Here is a 17836-nt window from a genome sequence, read left to right as displayed (position 1 = left end):
CAGTAACATTTACACTGACTAGCAGCGGGAAGAGTCCCCCTGTCAAATATGTGATTTACTATGGAAAGTCAAAGTAGGGGCCAGAATTCACGGCCAGTTTGTAGCGTAATAGACCTCTAGCTTTCCAGGGACGGATGGATGGCGGCGTGGCTAACCTGGCCAAAGCTGTCCAGGTGCACCTCTGAGGGAAAAGATCAGAGGGCCGCCTGCCTCCACAGATGGGCTCTCTCTCCGTCTGCTCCCTCACCAACAGCCTCAGGAAAATTAATGGTCCAGTCAACACACTTAATTGTCTCCAATTGCTCTGACATTAATTATTAACATTTGTCCATTATAATGTCTGTTCGCGTTATCAAGGGAAGCGAAGCGGAGGGTGAAGTGAGGCAGAGGGAAAAGCAAAGGGGCGAGGAGAGAAATAACCAGAGACAGGCATGCAGTCCTGTTAGCCAAGCGTTGCAAAGATCCCATTACCTCCCAGGTTCACAACAGCATGTAGGCTATATCACATATTGATTTTTTCAAAAAGTCAATCTGACCTCTTGGTAAATATTATGACTGCTGTTCAATCCTTGAATCCCAAAAATATCATTCGCTGTATCTCCTTCTTTAAGTCTCTTTACTCGACTTCAGGGTCAAAAGAAAGAATAGTGTGTTATGGGTCAGACTGAAGGGAGACACAAGGCTATAGCAGTCCCAATACAATATTTGACAAAATGTGAGAGACACAGCTGAGGAGTTTTAATTCCATCTCAGATAGCAACAGTAACAGACAGGTATTAATAACAATTGATGCTGATGTATTCCAATATGCATGACTAATTTAAAATTCTGCACTTTTTTTCCCCAGAAAGGAAAGTGGTTAAAAAATGTAGCGTTACATTTTTGGTGTTCCTTTTAGGCATAACCAAAAATATGGAAATGTGAATCTTGGTACCAACACTTCCAATAATCAACAGAAAGTGGAATAAATAAACTGCAGACAACATCTTCCTCTTCCTGCAGGCTCTCTGGTCTCCCTCCATATATATATATATATATATATATATATATATATATATATATATATATATATATATATATATATATATATATATATATAATCTTAATTCAATCTTTGTTCGCATGCCACATCCACAGGAGCACTGAGAGAGCAGCAGTCCATAAAATAATAAGCCCATCAGCACAACAAAAATCCATGCACATATGGGAGCATGCACACAAACACACCTACATGCACGCATACACACTTATACACAATTATATGCTGTCTTCCCATTATTCTGTGGTTCCTCTTGCCTCTTGCTTATATCTACTGTATATGATGGATGCATATCAGAGCACATACTGTGGGAGATACAATACAACTGGGACTATATATATATCCCACTCATTATTTGTATGCTTTGTACAATGAACATGGATCCCAACAAAAAAAAAACATTGAAACACGGACACACACACACAAATATACCGCGAGCTTTTCCTGCAAACTGAAAATGAGCCCGAGCCACTCCATGTCTCATGCTCCACATATCTATTGCATGTGTCTGAAATGTGTGTAGTAGATAATTCCCCCAATTTAAATGTAATGCGCAACACTTTGTGGAATGGGTCAGGGTGCATAAACACAATCTCCTGAGAGAGTTAGCCCCCCGGCACAGTTAATGTATTGATTTTACAGCGCTGCGCCATGATAAAACTATTTCATGAATTCCAATGAGACTCCTTTACCAGACTGCTGCAAAAGGAGCAAAAATACAATCAACACAATGCAGAATATGTCATTGTGTTCATTGCTTGTCCCGTGCATTTATTTTAGATTGATGGCGGTTGGCGGCGTGTTGTGAGGGTGGAGTGGCGGTGAATGTTGCTGTTTTAATCTCCTCTTATTTTGAGCGAGACCACCTTCCACTTCAGTGTAAAGAGCATGTCTTCCGCTGAGAAAAGTTATCTTGATTGTACATATTGTAATGGTATGAACAGGTTTATATCGTGACATTCATGATGTACATTATGGCTTTCCAGATTTTTTTATGAGCATAGAAGTCGCTGCTGCTACTGCGGTTCGTCCTGTTTTTCAATTTATTGGATTAATAGTATATATATCTATATATATAGATATATATATAGATATATATATCTATATATATATATAGATATATATATAGATATATATATCTATATATATATATATAGATATATATATATAGATATATATATAGATAGATATATATATATATAGATATAGATATATATATGTTTGTGTGTGTGTGTGTGTGTGTGTGTGTGTGTGTGTGTGTGTGTGTGTGTGTGTGTGTGTGTGTGTGTGTGTCTGTATTTGCCTAACCATAAGCAAATACAGTGTGTGTAGTCCTATCATCTGAAATTCCTTCTGAAACAGTGTGTAATATATTGCAAACCTCTAGTTGGGATTATTTACCTTTTCAAATATTTGTGAATTGTCTTCTTGATAAATCAGTCAGTGTATAAAATTTCTCATCACAGGCTCTCTGAGCTCAAATTGATCTCTACGTATTGATTGTTTTGTTTGGCCAACAATCCAAAACCAACAAAAGATCAAATTACAACTATACAAAACAGGAAAAAAGAAAATCTTCACATTTGAAAAGCAAATGTGTGTCATTTGTCTACTTAATAACTTACTTTAATCATTAATGTCACATTGTTTTTTTAGGGTTGTAACAGTAATGACCTGATCAGCTGAAGAAGACATAAGGATGTGATGGTTAATCTAATTGATTAATCTAAATGCCAGTTAAAATAATATCAGTATGTTCTTCCCACATTGCAATTGTCACAGTCTCTTTAATATTCAGAAGCATGGTCACTTTGTGTTCTTAGAGGCTTTGATGTTTGACTGTATGTATTGTGGTTTATGTACCAAATGACATTTTATTTGTATTTGTATTGAAACTGGCTACTTAACCACGAGGCAGTTGTATTTGCCTTGTGATTCCAACAAAGTAGACAGTTCTGTACTTGTATCTGAGATGTAAGATTTCACTTGAATACTTACATGATGGACAGTTAGGTTGAATTAAATATTTAAATCACATACAGCTGGATTCAGAAGCTTTCACATTAGTTTATCTTTTGAAATGAGTTGCCCACAGAGTAAAAGAGAATTGACACATTGTCATATGTAAATATAACAATAATGTCTGAAGTTAAGTGCCTTTGGTTGTGATTCAGCATCAGTGGTTTTGTACAAATAACTTTGAGTGAACGGACGGAGAGGCCGTAGGCTGATATGTTGTGTCTGATGGCTGATGGTGGTGTCGTGGTGGAGCCGAATGGGCGACAGGACTCAGTTCAGCACCAGCCAGGCCCATCTGCTTGTCACCTGGCCTTGGCACGCAGGAGACTGGGTAATGACAGGGAAAGAATGGCATCAGTGGGCAGAAGCTGAGAGGTAATTACTGACTGGAATCCATGCAGAAAAAACACATCTGGATCCATGAGTCAAAATGTGGAGAATTTTACACTGATATCGGCCTCAATTTATGATTTTTATCATGTCAGAACCGTAGAACCGCATATCAGCCAGGAGACCGGAAACCCTTGACTCCATCCCGCTCTCTGTGATCCTGATGTTCTCTGCTCAGAGGCAAGGAGAAAATTCAATTGTGCTTTCGGCAATGGAAAAGGGGAGAAAGAAAGCGAGTGCTGATACACCAAGACAATCTGTGGGGAAAATCAGCCATGGCAGCACTATAGCTTCAGTGTTGAGTGACGCTATCATGGCTCATGTGTTACTTCTGTCTACTCCATCACTGCTCACACATTCCTCCTAAACCCCATTACTGCTGATCAATCCTGCCTCTTTCGCAGTTAGAGGGAAATGATCTTCTTGAAAGTGATATTTTCTCAACAGATTTAAGGGCCAAAGCTTGCACAGTTCTCCATTGTGAGGTTTTACATTGGGGCTGTGGAAGATGACCTATAATGACTACTGGTAATGTAAGTCTGCATTGCCTTCTAATTAACATTTAGCCTCCTAAAAATAACTTGGAAGTCCCAGTAAAGGACTCTTCGTCTCCATGAGAAATACACTGACCAGAGAAGTTAATGAAATCCTGCAGTTGGTCTGTAGGCATCAGCCGTCACCAAATGACCCTCCTTCAATCTCAAGAAGGGGCGTCTCCGTCCATGAGCCTGGGGGAGTCGAGACGTGGGCCACATTTTGACAGAGTTTCCGTCCTGCATCAATGATCGCTTTCACAAACCCCCATCCACTCGAAAGAAAGAAGCAGCCACTGTGTGGAGTCTTAGCTCTCTCCCCCTCTCCCTCTCACTCCCTCAAATTAAGATTTCAGTAATTAAATTGATAAAAGTCATGCATGCCAATACGCCTCATGGTTCCAGACCTGATTTCATACGCCACACAGTTGGAGAGCTGCGGAAGTTCTACCTTTGATGTGGCATTCTTTATTATTGAAAATAATTGGATTCTCCCTCTCCTTCCTCTCTCTCTGTACCCGTATTCTCTCTCTCTCTCTCTCTCTCTCTCTCTCTCTCTCTCTCTCTCTCTCTCTCTCTCTCTCTCTCTCTCTCTCTCTCCCTCCCTCTCTCACACACATTTTGCCCATGTTCTCTCTGGGCATGCTCAGTTAATCGACCTCTTACGAGGCAGTGCTGGTGCCGAGTCTCAGCTCCATCTGGGGGTTTCAGGCAGCTTTTCAGTAGAGAAGGGCCCAAGTTGTGTCTGAAAAACGGATTTGAGCAGCCCAGGCGGCGTGCTGAGGGACGTGACTTCAACGCGGGTCATAGGTCATGCTGCAGGTTGGAGTGGCTCCTGCCAGTGAGTGGGAGCGGTGGGGCTTGTGGGAACAGTGGCGAAGCCTACCGGGGCTCTGTTGCTCTACCTCCATATCAGCTTGGCCGAGCATAAAAAAAGAGCCTCTCTGGCCCACAGGCAGCTGGCTTCTCTCCACACTCAGCGGAACGGCTGATAATCAGCAGAAAGAGACCCCTGATGATTACTCTGCCTCTGCCTAAGAAGGCTGCTAACTGCTTGCCTGCGCACTCCTCAGAATACTCACATTTTAAACCCCCCTTCCCAATATGGCTTAGAAACGCCTACAATGTCCATCAATCTCAGCTCTCTTTGTATCAGGGGTAAATGTGAATTTAATTGCCCCTGGAACAGAATGAGGGAATTTTGGATTTTTCTCTGTATGTCATTCTTTATCAACCCGTGGACAGATGTTATGTGTGTGCCTCTTTCCACGACACAAGTTGTCTGGCCTTGCGAGTTCAGTGCCGTCTCTGCCTTGTGGGTCAACGCCGTGCTGAGGTTGACAGACACAATTAATTTAGGAGCTGCTCTCCAAAAGTTCCTTAAAATTATTATCCGTATCCCAACCAAGTAAGACAGTGTAAAGTAAAGTGACATTTTATTTGGGAAGACATTTGCTCTTGAAAATAGTGTGTCAACTTATTGGCAGATTGTTAAAGAAAACTCAACTTTAAAAGGGTTAAGCAATAACTTTAATTAAACGTCATCTAAAATTAAGAAATGCCTATAAGCATAATGTGCAACTGATGAATCATGACACTTTTTTTTTTTTTTAGATACATAATTTATGCAAGATGTAAGATACATATTTTTCCAAATGGTAATATTTAAATTTTAAAAACCTATATAAACACATCTTAGAAAAACAAATATATCTTAGCTCTCCTATGTTTAGACACAAGATGTTAAGTTCTGCTCCATCCAGGGCTCCAGGCTTTACACTGGTGCGTTGCATGCTTAGGAGGTTGAACAGCTCAGGCAGGCCACTTTTAGTAAATGTGTTATTATATACTTAGACTGTAAACTAGCAATTACTTTGGCTTATGCAGTAATTATTTAGAGTGGGCATTGTTATTCAGTAAAGAGGAGTATCTCTGTTGAAGTCAGCTGACAGAAGCTGGAGCCAACAAGTATATAACACAACTTATTAACTCTTCTAAGCACATAATCCTTTTCAGTATTCTGTGGCTTAAGTGGGCTCAGCTATGGTCGCTCCATATTATCATGGCTCAGCTCATTGTGACTTTCGCGCTTTTCTTTATTGCAATTATCAAAGATCATAGGAACAAATTCAAGTCCATTCTTTGTGTTTTTTTGTACAGGTATATCCAGGGTGCATCATCTCCAAAGGACATGGTCATCATTGTGGATGTGTAAGTTTTTTTTTTCTTCCCCAGTCTCTCTAACTGGACCTCTTTCCCCCCGGGTAGGAGTGGATGGCTCCTTTAAAGGGCGCTAGTGCCACCTGTTGGTCTGAGGAAAGCCTAAAGTTAGAGGAAGGCAAACGCTGCTCATTGTCCTACCTTAGTTGAAGTCCATTTGCCATTGTATCACCTTCTGAAACATGCAGCTGTGATTTTGAATGCATGCCTAAACATGGAAAGTCTAGTGAGTAGATAAACTAGTTTAACCAGTCCTTCACACGTTAGACGAATGGACATAAGCAGGATTAGGACCTGTCTTCTCATAACTGATCTGTAAATGCTTCATTGTGTCTTTTTTCCTTAGGAGTGGAAGTGTCAGTGGACTCACTCTGAAGCTGATGAAAACCTCTGTAGAGGAGATGCTGGACACTCTGTCAGATGACGACTATGTGAATGTGGCCAGGGTAAGTGGAAATTAACATCATGATGTGCAAATTAATGACACCAATAACTCCTGAAATCAGTAATAACACAAATATTGGTTTTATTCATCAAGCAGGTGGTAATCAAGCAGTGTGTTCCAAATCCTCTCCGTTGTTTGCTTTTAGTGGAAACGCTGCACTTCCCTCACTATGATGTATTTATTTTTCCTGCACCACTGTTGTCTGTCGTCGTCTTTCTTTCCCTCTCTGCTGATTAACAAATTTTCTGTTAGGACTAATGTATAGGAAAACATTGACATTATGCTATATTGCAGGACAGATAAGGCACACACAAACACATCCACATGCTCTGTGTGGTGGCTCTGTTTGGATACTTCCTTCGGTAATCCTTCATAATCCATTGCTCTTAGCCACTGTATGCCTCGAAATCCCAGCTCTAAGAGCAAGAAATGAGCATGGTAATCTGGGTGGGAATGCATCTGATTTCACTTAACAAAGAAAGTGAGGGCTTACAAAAGCTTGCTGTGAATCATTTGCAAACACAAAATACATAAATAACCAAAAATCAACTGGAAAAAATAATCAAACATCTTTGGTATCACCATCTTCAGCACTTTTCTTTATGAAACTGTAGCCTCACTGCAGAAATGGCGATATAATTAGTTCTGATGGTATCGACTTTATTTGTATTCACATGGTTAGTAGATGTAACCCAGCTTGTTTTTTCCTCATATTTTTTTCACAGTTACTGCATTTCCTTTTAAGATACAAGAAATGGGATGTTGAGAAGTGACACAGGAATTAATATGGAATATGTGGTTCTGAATACTTTTTTGTGTTTGATTTCAATGTCTGACAATTTTAATATGACTCAACACCAACCAATGAGAAATGTCAGCTTATCTCACACATAATGTTTTACACCAATCTGTCCTGAAAACGTCAATTGATTTTGAAGTTGACCTTCAAGTACAACCAGCATTTAATACCTTCTATTCCAGACATTGCTACTAATATTGCAATCATGCATAGACACTGCACACCAGCAGAAAAATATGTGCCGCGAACACACACATACACTGCACACAAACCTGCACACACACCGTTTTAAGCTAATTTGGTGGATGAGATGAGACAGATGATATTACCTTGGCTGGGTTTCTGTTCAGTGGTTTGCACTGGCGTTTCAGGTGCACCTGTTCTTTGTGTGGAAAGTTGTAATTACCTGTGTTTACTGCCAGCCAGAGAGTAGAAGGGCAGCTCACATCTGCGCACACCCACGTCTGCGTCCTGCTGCCATGAACAAACACAACAGTTGGACACAATTTTTCATTTTTTTAAGCAGAAAAGGCAAGTATCTGTATAAAGTATGCTCATGTGAGTGTTTTTATCTCCCCTTCTAGTTCAATGAGAAGGCTGATGCCGTCGTTCCGTGCTTCAGGAACTTGGTCCAAGCCAACGATCGTAACAAGAAGATCTTCAAAGAGGCCGTCATGCTCATGCAAGCCAAAGGAACCACAGATTATAAATCTGGCTTCACGTTTGCCTTTGAACAGCTTCTCAATGTAAGAGCCAACAAGACTTGTTTTAGCGAAGGGCTACACAGGAGTGGATAACTTGCTGGAACTGCTAAAGCTCCAGCATGTTATTATACATCCTGTCAGATCCAGTTAAAGAAACTGATATAGCGATGATAAAACAGAACCGACAGTGAGCGGTCCAGTTTTTGTATAAGATATTTCCAGAGTTCTGTCATTGTCGAAGGTGGATCTGATAATAACTGCCGTTGCGACGGGGTGACACTGACGTCTGCAGCAGCCAGCACCGTGGTGAGGTCTGACAGCAGCAGGCGTTCACGTGCTCTCGACACAGGTGCTGCCTCAGCTCCGTATGCTGCTGTGTATTTTAAGAGGCTGCCACCCTAATGGGCTCTGATGGGATGATTGATGAGCGTTCAACGCAGCCCAGAGGAGATCAGCCACAGACACTTTATATTCCTCTGGTGGGCTTTGGAGGCACAGAGCCAAGTGCCAGCTGCCCCCCCCTACCCCACCTTCTCCTGCCAGCAGAATGAGAAATAAAAAGGCCTGTTTAATCGCTGTCTGTGGCAGACTCACTCCCATGATTGGCGGCAGAAGCACAATAAAGATATGTAATTGTGGCAATATTATTTATCTTTATTAGAATCTTGTCAGATTGACATGCCACTGGCCTGCATATTAATGGCAGCTGCTGTGCAGGCAGGCGGGGGAAGTTTGTATCAAAGCTGAATGCTAAAAGCTATGTGCCTGGCTTGTAGCATAAAATGCTTGAATCAAATTCACGGCTAGATTAATGTTGTATACTCCAAATGAAATCCTAAAATGATGTTAATATAAGTATGGAATCAATCAGGACATTTGTAACGGTATGATGAAAAGCAAAGATTAAAAGTGTTGATAAGTTTATTGCAGCATGTTGGCTGTGAGAATCCTTCCCTTCACTGATGTAATTAATAAAACACACAGCCATATATGTACCCGCACATATTTATAAACATAAGAAAAATGTATGGTGGTATTTGACTATTTAATTATTTAAAAAATGTGATAACCAGCCGGAGAGCAGACATTATTTAAAGACATGGTTTCAAAAAAAGATGAAAACAATCTCTTCACAAGATCTTTTTTCAATAATTAATTAATTAATGCATTTTTTAAATGCATTTGTGGCTAAGAATCACTTGTGTTTACACTTCATTTCGTCGTGCACTGACTCTTCCACTTTTGTCTTCCACTATCTTCTTAACTACCTTTTAATCTAGTGAGGTGAGATTTATGAAGTGGGTCCTCTTAAATGTCTTTCATTGCATCGATCCAATCTTTAAAATCTCAGGCTTTAGCTCTAATTCTAGTTCTAACGTCTTAAAATCATTCTGTAATCATATCTGACAATACACAGTTTGAGATATTTTAAGTTTGCAACTTGATTGAGTTTCAAAATATTGATAACACTTTACTTTAACTCTCTTTTATACTATTTATAATGTATAACCAGTATACAACAACTTACTATGGTATCAATAAAACTTGTCCAATGAAGATATGTTCGTCATATTATGAAAATATCTCTTACTTTATTGTCATTGCTTACCTGTAAATACACACATTGATCCACTAAGGATGAGCTTAAAGCATGGTTTAGGACTAATTAGAGTCTGTTGTAAAATATTCATTACATGTTTGTATACTGCTTAGAATTGTTAAATATAATCTATGTCATATTTTGTAGTTTGCTGCTTTGACATATGTATCACAGTACCAGACAGTTTTAAATGATGTTAGCATGATCACCTTCCTCTTTCATTCCTGCATATTCCCTAACCTGTCACACTACCTCTTTCTTTGCTCTTCTCTCTTCCTCTGCCACAGGAGAGCAGTACCCCGAGGGCCAGCTGCAATAAGATGATAATGATGTTTACAGATGGCGGGGAGGATCGTGCACAGGAAATCTTTGAGAAGTACAACTGGCCCAACAAAACGGTGAGTCTGTCCCCATAAGGCTGTTATCTATCCGTCCACATCGCTCTGCAGTCCCAAGAGATGCTTGTCCAGAAACTGTCCTCGCTGTCTTTTCCCTCCCCGGTTCCCACCGTATTCTGTCGATATTGTCTCATTATTCAAGGGTTCAAGGATCATTTATTGTCATGACGCAACACAGGGTTACGCGACAACATTTAGCTGTAACACTTGTAACGCAGAAAACACATGACAAACAAAACAAAAACATTCATACATTTCTGTAATTATTTTTATTTTTTAATTTGCATCATAAGGAATGTAAAACAGCAGCACAAAAACAAATCCCTGTGCAGATAATACTGCCGATGTGTTGACATAGAAAATTCAACATGAGGACAACTTTGACTGTGTTTGCATCACATGCATCATGATGTAAACACAGAGTCCACCTCTCTGGTCCACGTCCTGCTGTCCGCCCCCCAAGTGCAACTCGATCCGGGATGAGCGATGGAGCCAGGTCTCTGTGAAGATCTGGGCTCAACAGTCACAGACCTCCCGCTACGTTCATCCATTTTATTTTACTGCGACCGGGCACCAGACAGCCAGTAGCGGGCTGGACAGCGGAGTAGCCGTCGGTCCTTTAGGGTTAGCTTAGCTTCCATCTCAGCTCTCCTCCCTCTCCTTTCTGGGGCGATTTGGTGGCATTTGGTCCGGCAGGTCTGGCTGATTGGTCGGCCGAGGGCGGTGATCGTCTCACTTCCCCACAATCCCCACACTTCCTTTTCAGATGTTGATGAATGAATTCCGTCACGTGCCATTCACGATAAACATAAACAACAAATAAAGAGGAACATTTTGCGAAATTCATTGGAGCTACCGGCCGCAGCATGTACATGCGTTGCCATCGCATTAACAGGCAGTTGTGTTAGTTAGGCGCATAACTTCTTCTCTAAGCCTTCTTTAAGTCCATTTTGTCTGTTTTGATTTTTGATTTTTCCCCTTTGGCCTTTCTTTAACGCTCTCATTATGTCTCTCTTTCTTTCTGTTCGGTTTCTTTTGTTGCATAGCTGCTGGTGTTAAGAGCTCTGACCTGCAGACTAATTAGCCACTTTATCATCAGTGCATTTAAAATTACAGCCAATGGAATTGTGTCTTTGTCCCAGTCTTGCTTTCTCTACCCTCCGTTCTCCACTTCACAGGCCACCAATATTTATTATCATATTCATTACTATCCTGTTGCCTCATGAGGGCTGCTGTCATACAGGAATAATCTGCACTTCGACAACTCTCTCCTTGTGTTGCAGACGTTTGTGTGAGTTGACTGGGAGGCTAATCTAATCATACTCAATATTTGTGTATTGTAGTTATCAGATGACAGTGACCTTTTGCCATCCAGACGAAGGTGGTGTTGTTTTCCTCTATTAGCTGTCTCTGCAGGGAGTTTGTTGTTTGGCTGTTTATTCTGACATTTACTTTTGATTCTTTTCCCCCCTCAATCCAGGTCCGTGTCTTCACCTTCTCTGTTGGCCAGCATAATTATGATGTCACCCCTTTGCAGTGGATAGCTTGTGCCAATAAAGGTATGTGGATACAGTGTTTTTATCAAAGCATGTTTGTGTGTACATTTAAAAGTGAAATATGAATTGGAGCAGGGTTGTTGGTTTGATCCCTGCCTCTTTGTGTCCACATTGCCACCGATAGAGTTTTTATACCTAACATGTATTGGGTTACCCTAATCAATACTGTACATTGTTAAGGGAAACAATTGGAGTATTCTAGTGAACGGCATAGTCTCAAGTCAAGTCATTCTCAAGTGGGAAATGCAAAGCGAACTCATTGAACCAAAGAACTTTATAAACACCGGCTTGGTGTTAAGTTGCTCTTTAACTGTTTTCAAATACATTTTGACAGAATTGAATAATATAGTGAAACGTGCTTGCCCCATTACAAACTAAGATTGATCTTACTGCATTTTGTTTTCAACATAATATTTTATTCATCTAAAGCAGCCACAGTTCCTAAAATAACCCAGCGAACAGGCAGCCCTGCCTCTGACAGCCCATGTGATTCAGCTGCTCTTCCTGTTAGCTACTTTGTCTGCTTGTATCACATCTTGACTCACCACATTAAATCCCAACCTAACTCAGACTGCTGTTTTTGTACTCCGTTTGGAGCACAGTTTTTACATATTTTCTAATCCCCTTCTTCTCCTCTCTTTTTGTGGCTTGATTTAATCTTGTTTCTCAGTGTTTCAGTTTGTCTGAAGCTGCTCCTTTATAAGGCCTTTAGTTGCCTCCGTGAAGCCTCGGCGAACTGCTGCTGCTCAATAGCTTATTTCCAGTGGAGCCAAGTGCTTCAGAAGTATCTTCCCATAAATTGTTATTAATTAGCAGGAGTCTGGTAGCAGGATGATTACCATGCCATCTCCCTGTCAGGCAGGGGAAAGTCCAGGATTACGCCTCTGTGCCAACATGCACTCTGCTGTTCGAGACTGTAGCGATTAACATGGTACTAAAGTCTATGCCAACATGAGACAATACTGTTGACACACCACCCTCAATGGAGCTGTCCTCTCATATCTTCAGCACGTATTACTCTTTGGTATCTCACTACAACAGAGCCAGCTCACTGACACTTTCACAGGCCCTAAACCTTCACCCGTGTCACACACATTTGCTTACCTGCAGATGAAGGTCAAAACACTATAAAAGCGCTTTAACCAAAAACAGTGTGGATTTAAGGGATAGGGGTCTATTTTGTCTGCAACATATGAGGTTGCAGCTATAATTTCTGGTGTCAGTAGAGAACAAAGATAAGGAAGCAGGTTTTGAACTAATGTTCCATTCTGCGGTTGTACGAGCAGGAAAAGCATCTCTCTCATACAGATGTGTGTGAGAACCAAATCAGAACACTGAATCCAACGTTTTCAAGTGAATGAATTTGCATGCATGTATAATATATTACCATAATTAATTGCTCGTCGTTTTAATAACATTTTTCCTGGAGCAATAGGAAAATGGCATTCTGCCAAAGTGGAATTACAATTTCCAGGTTACTAGTCCAGTTTTCAAACCATTGATCGGTTTTATGTTCACAAGAATGAACAAACAACACAATTACTTTTTGTAGAAAGCAACATTTAGTCGAAAAGGCATGATGCATTTTCTATTCAATGAATGTGATGTGTCAAAAGTTTTAAAAAAAAGTCAGTTGTGTTTTTCTCAAAACAGACCCAGATTGCTTCATCTATTTTAGGATGATGTAAGAGGATAACTGACCTCTCATAGTACACAGGCATTATGTAACGAGTTTTCAGAAAGAAAATAGGTTATTGATTAAATTCTTAATTGCCCCTCACACAGCAGACGTTTGTTGTTAACTTGCACTGTACTGAGGAGAGGCACATTACAGTCTTACTTTTTGGTTAACTATATATCTTACCCTCTCCACGTCTTGCTGAGCTTTGCCCTACAACCAAAGATCCCACCTCTTTGGCACACTGCCAAAAGCACTGGGACTAACTACTGCTCTAAACCAAATTATAATAAGTGTGTGTGCCCTGCGTGTGCGTGTGAACCATAGATTGTGTGTGCAGAGATGTGTATATACATCCATAATGTTGGCATGTGCAAATGAATGAGACGGAGAAGGCAAATCTCGACACAAACCGTTGTGGCACAGTGCATAATGTAACAAAATAATGAGAGTCATCTCAGCCTTTTAACATTCTGGGGAAGCGGTCTCCATTTCCCCGCTCTTTGTATAAACACTCATGGCTTTAATAGCTTGGGGAGCGGCGTGGTTATTGACCCAGTCGGTCACTTTCCTTCATTCCTAATCAGCAGCAGCAGTGCCTGGGGCTCAGCATTCCCAACGAGCCTTCACATTTACATCCTGCAGCATAACCACGAGTGTGGAGAGGTCGATGGCCACAAGCTCCACCATGCCTGCTTGGCTCAACACCATCAGCTGGAGATGATGGCATTACGTGTACTTAATAGCGCGGGAGAGATTAGACTCCAATCTACAAATGGATCGCTTATATACACACTGTGACTGTTTGAATCTTGAAATTTTAGGCAGAATAGGACGCAGACAGACACCATGACAGAGGCTATATGTAAAGCTTTCTATCAGAATAGTGTATTCATTTTCTCCTCCTTGATTTTCAGGTTACTACTTTGAAATCCCATCAATCGGAGCCATCAGAATCAACACCCAGGTAAAGTACATGGGATACCAAATGAATTCACACAAAAAATTACAATTGTATGCAAGACGCTAGTCCAGTTTTCCTTCATGGTTGCTTTGATGCTAATTATACAAATTGTAGATAAGTATTCAACAAACGGACAGAAGACGATGCAGCTGGATGACTACAGAAAAGAACTGACTGAGTTGGAGATGAATTGATAACAAATAGTGTTGTGGACTCTCTGAGAATGTTTCTGGACACTCTCAGGTCGTTTACTACCACTCTCTTTTACACACACACCTTAGGATCCTCAAATACCCAGGGTCCTGCGACCCCCCCACTCTTGCTTGAGGCACTACAAGCTTCTGTAGGCCTTTGGGATAACCTCATTCCAGCTGTAGAAAGGTACTCAGTTGCTGGGAGGTGGGGAGATACTGCAAACCCCTCCTCCCCCTCGCTCTCCTGCCTTCTCCTCCCCCACCCCCATCCCGACCCGGTGAGCGATCAGGCCCCAGAATATACTGTCAGCTGTTCCATTAACTCCAGCATATTTATATTCTGAGAACTGCCACTTACTCTAATAGGTTTTCTGAAGGTGGGTGACTACAGCTCTCTGTATAGGCCCAGAAGACACATTATTTTATCACACTCTGCCCTTCAACACCACACACTCATCACATAGTCTCACTTGACTAAGATGGCAACATTCAAATAACAGATGGACCATAGATGGCAAGGATATTATTGTTCAGACCGTCCTGACTCGTGCGGTTATGTAGAGTGGAATAGTTTTGAAAATAAATGTCCCTATATGTTGTGTTTCTGCGTGGTTATCTGACACTGAAGTTAATCATCCATTCAGACTTCTTTAGGATCTCTCAGCGGAGTAACAATAAGGATTTAAATAAGAGAGACAATAGCATTTAATTTGTTTAACGTTTAGACCACATCTACGATTGCCGACTTTTTATGTTTCCTAGATTGTACTAGCCAGGCGGAAAATGTTCCCCATATCCCGTGAAAAGGTCTGGCTGTCATTGTCCTGATGGAATATCTCCCTGTGGCGCGTTAAACCGGACTATTATTGAGCTAATAATAGAATAGGTTACGCCTGTCAGCACCTCACTGTTCAAGCGATGGAAAAACAAACGGTCAGAAGCATAATACTGAAATTGCTGTGTTTATACAAGGTGGCCCTTTTGTCTATTGAGGGTAGACACAAGGGTCAGTTTCCTTCTTTTTTTTTGCAAAATGGGTTTGACCCGCTGAGAGCAGCTGCATTTCCACTTATCCTGTTTTTACACTTGATTATATTGTGTTGTAACATACAGGTAGACATTCAGCTTTATAACTCTGATTTCTGAATGGGATCGGACGATTTTTGTGTTTTTGTAAATGTTTGCAGACATATACACTGTCTGTATGGTTAGATAATAATGTTGCTGTCTCTGGTTTTCATAACAACTAGATACTAATGGCTCAGTGCGACGGTCAATCACTCAATCATTTTGCCAACTACTCATCACATCTAAAATGACAAAAATCTATAGCTTGTTTACTAAAGAAATTACATCTCAGCTGTTGTGCGAAGCGGCTCCTGCAACTGGAAGAATATACTGTACATGTGATGTATTGCTAGTAGACTTAACCCCTCACCTCTATTCACAATAGCTGTGGGACATTTTCATAGTGCTAGCAATGACAGTAGAGCCTCTGGGAGAATGGCCTGTTTGCACGTCGTGCCACTGACACCCTTAATGTGTTTTTAATAGCTCCTTCATAATGATGAGAAACGGCCGTGAGTGGTTTAGGACTGGAGGCTTTATGGCCCGGCAGGACCGGGATGCTGCTGCTGGTGGCCCACTGGTTTATGTGGCGACAGAGAGGAGGCCGGTCAGGGTCTTATAGTTTTATGACAAATGAACGTTTGCTCTTCCAGCTCTTTGCTTTTACCGCCTCTACATGACAAGTGCTATAAATGTTTGTTTGATCGTACATGTTTGTGCTGTTGGTCTCGCTAGCATTTGTGTTCTTATTGTTGCAGGAGTACTTGGATGTCCTGGGTCGTCCCATGGCGCTGGCTGGGGCTAAAGCGAAGCAGGTGCAGTGGACGAACGTCTACCAGGATGCTCTGGTGAGAGAGAAAACATCAGATAATGACCTTTTAAATGTGTCCAAATACGATAATTATGTTACTGCAGTTTATTGTTCTAGAAGACAAAATCCAACAAGTTCCTTTGATTTTACTTGTTATCATTTTTAATGGATTCAAATTGAAGTTGATTTATTTGCGACTTATGGTCTTTGTTGATTTGGATTTCTAATTACATATTATTTATAATATGCTTTATCAGGGTTTGGGCCTTGTCATCACTGGAACGATGCCGGTCTTCAACCTCACTGTTGATGCTGGAAGCTCTCAGGTAAAAACAACACTGCAATATAAGACATGGAGCTTAAAATAGCCGGACCTTTTATACTTACACAGCACACAGATGTGATGATTCATACCCCAGCTCATCTGTCATGTTAATGAGCCTTTACTGCTATCATTATGTAAGAACAATATTTTCATCCTCATTCTTGTTGTTAAGACTACACAAGGTTATTCAAACAGGAGAAGGAGATTGAGTAGCAGGTGCGCTTTCAGTTTTATTTCCGTCCTTTGCCGTTGTCGACCATCATCAGTCATTTGTAATGGCGTCCGCCCAGCTGCTGCTCGAGGCAACACCTCCCCCCTGAGGTGAAAGCAGACATTACAGCCACCCGTTGGTAGTATCTATTACCATCCAGAGAGCACAGATGCATCCATCGTTCAATATCCATAACCAAAGTATTTACTGTGAGCTTATCACACCGGCTTGAAGGAATGATGCAAAACGCCACAGTTTCAGATGGACTGTAAAAATATGGATTAATCAGATTGCAGTGATAAGTCAAAGATGGCATTGGGATGGTCTTAGCACTCTTACGGCACTGCCGCCTACCAGCTCTCTGTGATTCTCTGATGCCAGTGTGGTTGTGGATAAAATAATAACGATTACCCCACATGTTCTTCCTACAGAACCAGCTCATCCTCGGAGTCATGGGAGTCGATATTGCAATCAACGAAATTAAAAGGAAGACACCGACATACAGAGTGAGCATGTTGTACACCCAATATCACTCTTATATCCCTTTAATATGGATGATTTTTTAATCACACCTCCATATGCTCTTCTCATGTGCAGCTTGGAGCCAATGGCTACACCTTTGCCATCGACCCGAATGGCTACGTACTGCTGCATCCCAACCTACGACCCAAAGTAAGTCCGGCTGAGAACGCCTCCCCGCATTTAATCAGTTCCTCTCAAGACAAATGTGGACTGTTTCTTCTTCTTCTGCTGACTAATGATATCCCCCCTCCTCCGTCTTCCCCTGCTTTCTCGCTTTTGTTCAGATCATTAACTTCAGGGAGCCTGTCACTCTGGACTTTCTCGATTCAGAGTTGGAGGACAGTAACAAGGAGGAGGTAA

General features: G+C 41.2%; 1 protein-coding gene across 3 annotated transcripts in view; it reads left to right on the top strand.

Moving 5' to 3' along the window:
• cacna2d2a (calcium channel, voltage-dependent, alpha 2/delta subunit 2a) overlaps positions 1 to 17836 on the top strand; it is a 136963-nt gene that overhangs the window by 103995 nt on the left and 15132 nt on the right. For all 3 annotated transcript variants that reach the window (XM_068594217.1, XM_068594216.1, XM_068594215.1), the window contains 11 exons: positions 6142 to 6192; positions 6548 to 6647; positions 8030 to 8191; positions 10037 to 10147; positions 11628 to 11706; positions 14299 to 14348; positions 16366 to 16455; positions 16676 to 16744; positions 17386 to 17460; positions 17552 to 17626; positions 17761 to 17832. In XM_068594217.1, coding sequence (XP_068450318.1) covers positions 6142 to 6192; positions 6548 to 6647; positions 8030 to 8191; positions 10037 to 10147; positions 11628 to 11706; positions 14299 to 14348; positions 16366 to 16455; positions 16676 to 16744; positions 17386 to 17460; positions 17552 to 17626; positions 17761 to 17832 — 934 coding nt within the window. The remainder of the gene's footprint in view (positions 1 to 6141; positions 6193 to 6547; positions 6648 to 8029; positions 8192 to 10036; positions 10148 to 11627; positions 11707 to 14298; positions 14349 to 16365; positions 16456 to 16675; positions 16745 to 17385; positions 17461 to 17551; positions 17627 to 17760; positions 17833 to 17836) is intronic.

This window comes from Clinocottus analis, unplaced genomic scaffold, assembly GCF_023055335.1.
Source record: "Clinocottus analis isolate CAN_PGR_092001 unplaced genomic scaffold, fCliAna1.0.p SCAF_3, whole genome shotgun sequence".
In the NCBI taxonomy this organism is placed as follows: Eukaryota; Metazoa; Chordata; class Actinopteri; order Perciformes; family Cottidae; genus Clinocottus; species Clinocottus analis.
The sequence above is the reverse complement of the archived record's forward strand: the minus strand, read 5'-3'. Positions and strand labels throughout refer to the sequence as shown.